General features: G+C 39.3%; 1 protein-coding gene across 2 annotated transcripts in view; it reads right to left on the bottom strand.

Annotated features, from left to right (window-relative positions):
• Positions 1–12,277, bottom strand: part of POU6F2 (POU class 6 homeobox 2) — a 312,199-nt gene that overhangs the window by 84,546 nt on the left and 215,376 nt on the right. For both annotated transcript variants that reach the window (XM_041400352.1, XM_041400353.1), the window contains exon 5: positions 10,701–11,011. In XM_041400352.1, the coding sequence (XP_041256286.1) occupies positions 10,701–11,011 (311 nt within the window). The remainder of the gene's footprint in view (positions 1–10,700; positions 11,012–12,277) is intronic.

Raw genomic sequence — 12,277 nt, 5'->3', positions numbered from 1 at the left:
GAGAAATGTAAACAATAACTGTCTGCTGCTGTGGAATGCAACAGGTGCATCTTCCATTGGTTCATGTGGATTGTTTTCACTTGATGAACAATCACAGCCACCTGTGCCAAGGCTGTGAGCAGTCACAAGATTTTGTTATGCATTCTATTCTATTATTGTTCTTTGTAGCCCTCTGATCTCTCTGTTCTCTCTGTTCTTTTAGTATAGTTTTAATGTAGTATCTTAGTATAATATTTAACATAATAAATCAGCCTTCTGAAATGGAGTCAAACCTTGTGTCTCCACACACAGAGAGTTCGTCTCAACACTCACTGGCAGCTCTACTAGTCACTCTGTGAGGTGTTCCCAAGTTCCTGGGAAAAGGCCAAGAGGAGATCAGCCATCTACCATTTTCTGTCCTGTTCCAGATGGAGCCACCAGTCCACAAGGATATCCAAACTGGGACAAGAGCAGTAAGAGACAAATACAGCACTGCAGCTGTATTTGGCTCTCTAGAAGGCTGAAAAGAGAGTTATAGGGTTACTATGGTGAAAATCATGAGTGTATTAAAAACAAACAATTTTTATATCACTTACTAGCACATTAATTCAGCAACATTTTTGGTACCAATTTACTGGCTATCTCTAGCAAAGAGTGCCCTTCTGTAATGTGACTGGGCCTATATTTTAGGGTTTTCTTTGTAGCATCAATATTTTTGCTCAAAGACTAGGATCCTCCCAAATCTGAGTACTTCTCCAATGCTTTTTACAAGCATGTAAATATTTCTTAACAGTTATACAAAGACTTTGCCGGGGTGATGGCTGCTTTAAAAAATCTTATCTCCTTTAAGAATCAGAATGCACCATCATGATTCCTCTAGTAAAAGGAGAATCCTAGCAACCCCATATGTCAGTTTTTGTCTTCTGCAAACTCAGCTTTGCCTTCCAGTGTCTTTCACAAACACAACCTAACCTGGTTCTCCAACTGGAACCCTCACAAGATATCAGGTCATGTCTAAGCTATCCAAAATCACCAAGTTCCTGTCCTGTGGGAAATTATCTGAAATTATCCTAATTTATCATGCAATTTCTGATGCAAATGAAGATGAAAAATGGAATATTGAAATGTCTCAGAAAAAAAACCTTGCATTTGAAAATGATTAAGTATTCTAGCTGATTTCAAATCATCACTATGAATGAAAATATTTTCAACTTCTTTTACTAAGCCAATATTTTTTAGGCTATTCAGTATAATAATTTTTTATAAATGTATTGAGCTGATTTTAAACAAAATGTATACTTAGTTATTTCAATTTACCAGGCCTAAAATAGAAAATTAAAAGGAAATTTTGGGCAAGGGAGAAACCAACTTCTTTATAAAATTGCATCATTGTTGGAAAGAAAAAACACTTAGAAATTTCTTGAGTAGTCTAAGATACGACAGTATCATAATAAAAATAGTGTGTGCTTCAGAGGTAGGACTTCTTTTTTTTCCTGAGACTCATAGTGTCCATCTATCCTTTCTTGCTCTCTTTCCTTTACTTCATTTCCTTTCTCAGCTGGTGGCAAACTTCTTTATTTGACTTTGTCCCGGATCAGCAGCAAAAGCTACAGTGCTGCTACAAGACAAGTTGCCCTAGAAATCTTTCAAACCTTGCTGGTGCAACAAATGCTGGAATTGTAGAAGGCATCTCTTCTAGATGAAAATGTTATGCTGGGGCCCCTTTAGACCCACAACCCATCACCTATCAACATGGATTCAACTGGTAATTTGTATACAAAAAAGAAAAAATATAATACATATGATAAAAAATCATATAGAATTTATGATAAGTACAAAATTTAAAAATAAATTTTAGGATCATTGTATCTACAAATTATCAAGTCTCATTATTGATTTCCTGCTTGCTAAGAAGGTGTGTTGGTTTTGCACGGCCTGGCTTTTGGTAGTGAGGGGGCCATGGAGGTGGCTTCTGTGAGAAGCTGCTAGAAGCTTCCACCATGTCCAGCAGAGCCAATCCCTGCTGGTCAAAGCTGGGCCAATGAGAGATGATGGTAACACCTCTGTGATAACATATTTAAAAAGAAAATCAAAACAAAGTGGGGGCACAGTTTTTTCTAGCCAGAAAAGAGAAGGAGGTGAGAACATGTGAGAGAAAGGACATGGAGACACCAAGGTCAGTAGAGAAGGAGGGGCAGGAGATGCTCCAAGCGCCAGAGCTGAGATTCCTCTGCAGGCTGTGGTGAAGACTATGTTGAAGCATCTGTGCCCCTGCAGCCCATGAGGGTCCACAGAAGATGTAGAGATCCACCCGCACGCCATGGGGTGCTTACACTGGAGTGGGTCGATGCCCTGGAGGAGGCTGTGATCCAGTGGGAGACACAGTGGAGAGAAAGGGCCCCTGCTTCCAGGCTGGAGCAGCCTGTCCTTGGAGGACTGCACCCCATGGTAGAGTGACCTACGTTGCAGCAGTTTTGGGAGGACTGTTCCCTGTGGGAGGGACTCACGTTGCAGCAGTTTTGGCAGGACTGCTGCTCATGAGATTGGAACCACATTGGAGAAATTCATGGAGAGCTGTCTCCTGTGGGAAGGGACCCCATGGCATAGCAGGGAAAGGACTCCTCTCCCTGAGCAGCAGAACAAAACTTCAGGTGACGAAATGACAAAACCCCTCATCTCATCTCCCTGCGTTGTCGGTGGGAAGAAGGGAGGGGCTTGAGAAAAAAGTGTTTTTAAGGGCTTATTTTACTTCTCATTATCCATCTCTGACTTTGTTAGTAAGAAATTCACTTTGTACTTCTAAGTTCAACCTGCTTTGCTCATGAAGTGTTTCCTTCTGGTCCTTATCTCAACTCATGAACCCTTTGTTGAACTTTTTTTCTCTCCTCTGTCCAGCTGCAGCAGGGGAGGGTGAGTGAGTGGCTTTTGTGGGTGTCTAGAGTTTGGCCAGTGTCAAACCATGACAGAAGGACAGGTACTGCTAAATGCCCATTTGTTTAAATGATCCTAATTTCTTCATGTCCTAACCCACAAAGAGATCTTAGAAAGACACATTTTCTGACAGTGTCTGAGGTGGTGACTTCTGACTTATTAGTTTTCCAGTTTTCACATAATTGTTAATTACTTCAAACAAAAGTAGAAGGTTGGTGGAGAAAGGCAAAAAAATGAAGGATTGGAAAACTCATGTTTCCAGTCTAACCCCTTTGATAAAAGGATATTTTTTCTTTTGCCTAAATTGTTTCTACTTGCACCTCTAAAGTCAGAATAAGCCAAGAGAATGAAAGGAACAAGCATCCTGATGGGCTGCCTGAAGCTGCCTGGTGTTACGGATCAGCATAAAACCAGCTCTCTTTCCTCTGCCTGGGCCGATGTAACTCACTGGAGTGGCAAATTACATCAGACCTACAGCTGTAACCCGACATTATGATTAATTTGATCAGTAATTTCTCCTGTTTTTCATTTTAATCGGTGTGACTATTCTGCTGTGGCAGGTCTTTCAGATCTAATTAAGATAAATTTCAGAGTAAAAGACTTGGCAGAATTTTCGAGTCAAATCCGAGCGTCAAGTGTGAAGACCTGCAGCACTAGTCAATCAATTTCCAGTAAAGATGGCAGACTGTAACTCAGCAATCAACCCATTAACACTTAAGCAAATTTCATAATCTCCAAGCCTGTGCTTAGTTACTCTCTCAAAACATCCTGGCTGGCAATAAAAAGGAAAAAGTATTACTCTTCTTAAACACCTGCATCTACTAAAACCACCAACAGTATCCAGAAGTGGACACTCCAATAGATCTCAACAATACTGCCAAAAAAAAGGCTTAATTTTAAAATTTAAAACACAGTCTAGAGTGGCTTTTTTTTTTTCTTTTTTTTTTTCTTTTTTCTTTTTTTTCTCCCTAGCAGTATGTAGGAGCTGAGCAACTTCTTTTAGGTGCATTTTTGCACAATGAGCCTTAATGATATAACATCAGGGCTATACCACTTACAAAATATTACTCCTCAGATTCAGTAAGACCCAGGCCCACCAGGTTCTCAGTGTTCACTCAGTCCACTTGCTTCCAAGTAGAAAAATTATTTTCCTGCAATAGAAATCTGTGATGACTTGCACATTTTTTTAATACAAAGAGATGGGGGATATGAAAAATAGGGGAAAATAAAGTAATGCTTTAGAACATTCTCTACTTTCTTTAAAAAATTTTGGAAATATGATTGAAAAAATAAATTAAGAGAAATCAATGCTAACAGAACAGATCAGCTGGATTTATAAAAGTATCTGAGAGGCTGTGTCAACTTTTTCTGTCCTTAATATCCCCAAGGGTCCTACTCTCTACCTAGAAAGGCTTTGGAAATAGAAGACCTTATGGGATATGCATCCTTTCCCAAATTTGTTCTGGGAGGATGTTATTTATTTATTTTCCCATGTATTAAATACTTCAGTTGCTTTAGGGAGTTTATTAAATGCTCCCATTTCAGAAGCCAGAGCAAGCTGTTTGCTGGGCAAACAGCTCCACTCTCCTCTCCTTCAGAGAATTCTCTAGCAAATGGTTTCCGTTATTAGCCTCAGCATCTGCCCCTTGGGTGTTAATAATGCCAGTTGTTTTGCTCAAAGATTAATTTCCTTGGCTTTGAATGTGAGTCAGACACCAGTCCTCCTTGTGCTTCTGAAATAGCAACAGCTGCAGAGCATATTTGGATGGACCAGCCAGCCAATGTTCCATCTCAGAGAAGGTTTCCTGAGGAAATGAGATGTGCTTATCTGTTTGAGATTGCTTAAACATTTCTGCTCTGTTGAAATGCAGTATTAAACAGATTTACAGGGACAACTCCCAGTGCCTTAAAGACCCCAAAAAGCAGTGAACTACTGGGAGAAAGAAGACTGTTGAGAAGAAGATCTGGAATTCTGTTCACTGTGTGGATGGACATAAGTCTTACACACAACTGAAACTAGCTTTTCTGTGGAAAAGACACCATGAATCTCCAGGGAGACATGAGTACTAGCAGTCCTCAAACAAGCTAGCTATAGCAGGAAACCAGCTGGCATGCCTCTGCATTGTGCTCTAGGACCAGGGTACAGCATAGTGCAGTGGCTCCTGAGTGCCCAGCCAGGATAAACTACCATGTTGTCATATCAGAGCAGCCCAGCTGGTGGAAGACCCAGAAAGGATCAGTATGGTCATGGAAGTGCCAGAAGAGGTAGGAGGAAAAGAAGAAAGGAGGCCCTGGTGGCAGTGAACCTCAAACCCAACAATTTCTCAGGCAAAGCTCAAGTTTGTGAACAGTAATGTCTATGTGCACTGGCAAAAAGAAGAGCACTAAACCAGAAGTGCCTGAATCACAACAGCATTTGCTGTGGGTAATAACCATGTGTGTGTGTAGTACATGAGTACTATGACTTCCTTGCTAGTGGAAATTGTTATATGAGTACTTGCTTGCTCTGTCCATGAAACCACATTTATCAACCCACAAAAATCTTTACAATACTATAGGAATACACAGAAATCCAAAACTGTCAGTAGAACAAGGTGTTCAAATCTTTCCGTTTGAAATGAACAGTGGAAGAAATAAGCAAAGTATTTTCAACAGATCACCAAGCTTCACTCAATTTAGTTGACTCCAGGGGACTTTCCACACCATCAGTTCAGAGCTGAGACCTAGGTCTTGTCTCTTGGAGATCCACCCAAGATCAGCACTTCAACTGGCTCACTCTCATCAGGTGATGGGCATGAACCTTCTCAAATAAATGTCTTCTTGTCTATATCAGCTATCGTATTGTGATGTGGGTTATCTCACTCCCTATCGATACAAAAAATTAGAAGATTTTGGACAATGGATCTGAAGCACTGCATTTACTCACCATTTATAAAATATTTTTTGTCAAATTGATTACTAAGCAACTTGGGAACAGATTCAATCATTCAGAAAGTGCACAGTATCTTATGCAGAGGAAGTTAGATAATTTTAGCAAAACAAAGCAACCCACAGGACTCAGTGGGATTACTGCTGTCATAATCTCAATAAAATTTTCTTAATCTCAGGAGTCAATAAGCATGAGAAAACTATAACAAGTCTTGGATGTAAACACAATCATAAAGACAGGCCATGAGCAAAATCCTTGAAAAACTGGCCTTTATTAAGCAGACAGACTTGTTTGTGACTTCTGTGTCTTAAAGATATGTAAATATGTCAGTCTCAGAAAATATCGAGATTACTTCAAAGCTGATTTTGCCTTAATGATAAGCTAACCAGTGAATGAGGGTGGGTGGAAAGGGAAGAGGAGTTTGTTTTGTGTGACTACTGGAGCCTCAGACATCTGTGTATATATTCTCCCTCATTTGGAGTTGAGTATTTCAACCTTTCTGCTTTTCTTTGTTCCTTTGTCATAAAAATGTTGAGTTTCCAAATACATTACTTAAGATTAATATGAAAATTTAATCTGAAGGAGGTTCTGGTTTTGGTATCCTAAAGTTTGCTATTACTTGGAAGATTTTTGTGCTGTTGTCATCTCCTCACTTCCCTTCTTCCTTATTTTTATTGTTATATTTTCTCACTCATCATCTTCCATCAGCTGCAGTTATTGTAGGTAGACTTCTGTGACAAAAGGGACTCTTCAGGAAAGAGTTCTGAAAACAGTCAGAATAATTTTACAGTAGGAAAATCTCTGGGGGATTTCCTGTTTGTCTGCTCCTATTCACATGCAAACAGAACAGTAGAAGTCATTGAGAATTCCTCTATTCCTATAGTGCAGCACTCCCTTTGCAGGTCTGGCTATGTGTACATTCATCTTATCCATATCTCAAAAATATACAGTGAGAGTCAGCACCAGAAGCGAACCAATTTTTTTGGAGCCACCTAGATATATTTTGCTGGTAGAAAGTGCCTTATTCTGGTAGTCAAGCAGAATAATTAGCTACTTACTACTAAACTCATCTGTTTTTATACTGCATATAATCAAGTTGTTATGACTCCAAAATTTTAATTGCATAGAAACTCTGTAAGATGTTCTATCTTACAGAGATATCTGTCCTTTGAAGTTGCAACATGCTGCCCATTCAAGAACCCATATATTTTGCATGTAATAACACTAAACATTCACAGGATAAGCATATTTGGAGAGGTATATTTTCCCAGAAGTAAAGGTATTGAAGTCCTCACCTTACAATGTGAGAAAGGTTGTCTTTTGCTTCTGGATTCCTTTGTCTCAATCAATTGACACAATGAAAATAAACATCAGACTGTGATTATCTTTATGAGGAATTTCACCATTTTAGAAGGATGGGATGAAAATCTTCTGTCATCTGCCTAACCCACCACTTCCTGAAAGAGAGCTCAGCTTTTAAAATTCTTCTCTGGTTGTTGTCTCTTGCAAATCAACAATGATCCTGGTTCTGCTGTGTTTGGCTTTTATCACTGTAAATCTGGAGCATCTTCATTAATGTTAGCAAAACATTAATATCCTGGAACCTAAAAGGAGGTTTTACATATTTCTACACAATCATTAAAAGACCCCATAAAAAGTAGTTTTGTAGCTACAGTCCAGCCCGTTGAATCCTTTAAAGAATAGTGGTAAAATTATTACAGAATAATCTGACAAGAATAATTTTGAGACTTTTAGCTGGCATACATTGCACCTGCATTATTAATTTCTGATCACCTAGCAAAGTACCTCACCGAGGTATACCTAAGCAAGTCACTTTCATTTAATTTACCTTCTGAAGGACATGACAGCATCTGTACATTTTGAGATGTAATTGCTGTTATCCTTCAGTTTTTTGAAACAAACACAATCATCCTCCTGAATTACTGACTTTCTGTGACAATTTTTTGAGTTGCATTTTCTTAAACTAATATCTTTCAGACAGATCCTGAATAATGTAAGAGGATAAAGCCCACATGAAAAAAGTCAAGAATTCAGAAATGAAATTTTAGCTGTCAAACTTTAGCTTTGTTGTTCTTTATTCCCTTAATATTCTTCAAACAAAATCCATTTCACTCTAGTTCATAAAGAACATTACCCTAGAGGACATACTACCTCTGACTTTTTTTTCAGGTTGATTTTTATGTTGGAGCATTGAACATTAAAAAAATCCGCATTCTAAGCAGCTATTATGAGGAACTGCTGCCAAACATGTGCTCCCTCCTTTTGTTTGTTTTTCATAATCTGCCTGTGTGAAAGAAAACAATTTCAGATCCAATCCTCAAGATGGATGTACAAGGGTAAGGCAGCCTTTCTCTGCAGGATTTAGAATGGAAAGACAAATTTCATGGAGGAGATGTTACCAGTGCTCTGATTTAGAAAAGTAGCCAAAAAACCAAACACAAAGTAAAACATGAGTTCCTCTGGAAATATTTCTGGGTGTCACTTGTTTGCATATAAAAGTGACTCAGAATTCCTGGTAATATGACGGAGCATGCTTCAAGTTTTAACTACTTCTAGGGAAGCTTAAGCAGTATTGAACTTGCTGTAGAAAATGGGATGTCTAGAAGACCAAAGTAATGACCCTACACACATTGCTTAAGGCGAGGGCTGAAGTAGTGTGCTCAATTCTGTCTTCTCTTGTGATTGTCGGTACACAGCGTACTTGTATCTGTGAACAAACTTTGGTATTTCATGGCTATTTAAATGGTGAGGATCAGAGAGGAAAAACCATTAAAACTACTTATCCAACAATTTATTAGCAAGTTTTTAAAGCTGAGCCAGAACTAACACCTAATGACTTCTAATTCCTTCATTACTGTTCTGAAAGTGAACCAGACATGCAACTGGCTTAACAGCACTGGCTGAGCTCAGCCCAGGGGAAATGCCAGATCTCTCACACTGGTGTATTTCATTAAGTTTAATCCCAATTCCTAAAACGTTCAAGGGATAGTATTTGAACTAAAAACACCTCACAGTACTTGGTTCCCTTCTTTCAGTTCTGTTGTCTGCCACTTCTAGACTGCCCCCAGATAGGTAATTGTGAGCATGAGGATGCTAAAGAGAGAGATATCCCAAGGTATCTATGTGGAAGTATTGTCATTGGCATCTAACACAAAAGCTTTTACTTACTTTTATTGTACTTCTGAAAATGAGAGGTGACCCAGGGAAGCTAACGGTTGAAAGCACCTGGATGATCACAGAGACTGAAAATACTAACATTCATCTGGGATTTACTTTGGGACCAAGGGCTATGCAAGAGTTAAGACCTCAGATTCAGTTAGTACAACCCTCTCGAGGTATGTTGTCTGAGATAATCCAACTTCTTCCCAACTCCAACTCTAATTTATGTGTGCATTTGCATTGTTTGTAGAACTTAATGACTTTTGAAACACAATATTTAGCTGTCTGTTTTCGCAAAATATCATGTGTATAGTTAGTGTGCATATATTACAGATGTACCAAGACAATAAAACGTAACAGAAGGTCCCCTGAAAATATCTATGTCTCTGAATGTCAATAATCTGCATACAAAAAAATCCCCAAAGCACTCACTAACAAGATAGATGGGGCATTAAGTGATGCATATGTAGTCCTTAAGACAATACAGAGAAGAAGCTTTAGAAGCATTATTCTTTACTCTAAGAAAAAGTTCAGCAAGCAAAGACACATCTCTTGCAGACTTTTAAGTCTATTATCTAAACCATTTTAAAAAATCAGATTTGATGCAATTTAGTTGAAGCTCAGATTAATGAAGGTTTAACTGGCCACATGCAAGAAAATCTTCCTGTAAACCAATTCCCTTAATTGTCTAAAAAAGGATTGTTTAATTATTAAGCTAATGCAGTTTTATTTCTGCAGGAAATGGATCCAAATCCATCAGTGTGGATAGAATATTTTAAGTGGTGTCTCAAAATTTAAAGACTAAAGTTGATAGAGACTTTTCTGGTTTCTAAGTGCAGTTTCACTGCCTAGTGAATAAGACTCCACACCACAGACTACCCTGGTGTTCAGAATCACACTACTTATGGGTACAGTCAAAGCTGTTCTTACACAGTGTGAATGTAGCACAGCACATGTAGTGCAAGAACACCCAGCTCTAAGAAAATAGGACCACTGGACCAGAGATCTCCCGTTTCTGCCCAGGACTTCTAAGATGGGCAGAGCTGAGCAGCAGCATGGATGTGATAGCTGCTGAGCCATTAAAAAATAACCATGTTAAACCATTAAAAAATAACTCACTCCAATGAGTGAGCATCAATGAATGGCATTAACTGGCATCCTTAGCTTTGGAACCTATACTAAGAACCTTAACAGAAGTATTTGATTATTAGCAGGATAAAAATTAGGACTGTGATTTCAAGAGGAGAGGTAACACATCCACACCTTGCACATGTCCATTAGCAGAAGCTGACACTCAGGATCATCTCCTAATGAACTGCTAATATTGTTACCCTCTTAAGTTATCATAAACGTGACTGCTGGGCAAATGTCTTTTGTGAATATCACATGATCAATCTGTGGAAAAAGAATTAAAGTTTTCTATGGGTTTTACGACATGAGACTTTAAAAGCAAAAGACGTTTACTCTTCAGGAAGCAGCATCCTAGAACCATCATTAGGTGTGTTCTGGTTCATCAGGTCTTTAGCTGTTCTAAACTGAATGCCCATAAGGATTGAGTAATATAAGGTAGAATTGCTCAACCTATGTGGTCAGAAGGTGTAGCCTTTGCTTTGTTTCCCCTTGCAGTGAGAGAGAATGCACAAGTTTTTAGACCTTTAGGGATTTGTATGTAATATCCTACCTGCAATGGATTTGGTGAAGTAAGAGGAGATGGAAGGCCATGCCCTGGTGACTGGCTGGGTTTCTGAGGGGAGCTGGAGGACTGTGAGGCTGGAGGTTGTTGGCTCTGGCTCTGGGACTGCGTTTGGTTCTGTTGTGGTGGTGCTGATGGCTGTGGCTGTGATTGCTGAGTCTGCTGTGCTGGCTGTGGAGCCTGTGCCTGCTGAGCTTGCTGCTGCTGCTGCTGCTGGCTTTGCTGCTGCTGCTGCTGTTGATGCTGGAGCTGCTGAAGATGCTGAAGCTGTTGAAGCTGGGAGTTCAGGGATGAGGTAGCTGTGAATTGAAGAGAGGGAAGGGAGTTATACAAGTTTCAGTAAATACCTACTGCTTTAAAAGTATTCTGGATAAAATTCTCGTTCTGTTACTTTGAGGGACACACTGCTTAGAGGATAGCTGGCCCTAGACTTCAGGATGTGGGAGGAAATGTTCCCATCAATAATAACCTGTGATTTTTCCTGTGTAATTCTGTAGTAAAGAGCCAGACTTCCCTAGGGGCAATGAAAGCAAACCTTTGAAAGAGCTAGGTCTGGCCACAAGATGGGGCTCAGAGTTGACCAGGAGGGGCTCACACAAGCTTACCAGTGAAGACAATCGGAATATGTTCTGTCTATAGAAGAGAAGAACAGATTGTCACTGTACTTGTAAGTACAGCAAGAATTCACAACATGACCCAGTGCTGTTATGTAAAGGCGGAGAAGGCCATAGTCATAAAATAAAGGATACTCTAAAAAGAACTTTGTCATGTCATTACGCAGTAGGTATTAGGAAATAAACTATTCATCTCTGAAATTTCTTGTGCGATGCCAAGGGAGCAAAAAATATCTAATAATATGTGTGTCTCTCTGAAAAAAACCTGCTTCTTATAATTCACATCTAAAAGCTATAAATTCCTTCTTGTAACTTGCACTGCTCACTTACTCCTGATAGTTAAGATCTGTTGTGTTTTGCTAGCATATGCTTCAAACATTATGTTTGGAGGTGCTCACATCCACCTGCTGGCACAAAGGGCAAACTTTATTTCCCAGCACACTTTCAAACTGACTAGGATATTCATTAAATTCAGGAAGACAGGAAGTGTGTCATAGGGATGTCACTAAGGAAGAACAGCTTTAAACTGCAGCAAGAGCATCATAGAAGACTGAGGCTTTCTGGGATTATGCCCTGAATAAATCACCTCGGTCTCTAGCCACAGAGATGCTAATCAACATCTTAAGGGTTGAATTAGTTTGCTATAAGATCCCAAGAGAAACAACTTGCCAAGGTCATTGTGATATTTTTTGTTCTGTATACTGCTTTGTCAGCACCACCCTGTATTCTACTTTCTATCCAGAGAAACAAAAGTAAATTGGGAATGAATTAAATTTGTTATTTTTTAAATGGTATTCAGATTTCATGGCCAGAAACTCTGTTGACCAAGTTATTTGTGGACTGGCAGATAAAGCCATGTCATCTCCACTTTCTTTTCATGCCGACATCCCTATTTCAGCTTTCTAGATGTCTATGCCCTGAGGCCTAACCTGAGGTCTTGGTGTAACTTAT

Source organism: Onychostruthus taczanowskii, unplaced genomic scaffold (genome assembly GCF_017590055.1).
Source record: "Onychostruthus taczanowskii isolate IOZ18803 unplaced genomic scaffold, ASM1759005v1 scaffold179, whole genome shotgun sequence".
Classification (NCBI taxonomy): domain Eukaryota; kingdom Metazoa; phylum Chordata; class Aves; order Passeriformes; family Passeridae; genus Onychostruthus; species Onychostruthus taczanowskii.
This window is presented reverse-complemented; position numbering and strand designations above follow the sequence as displayed.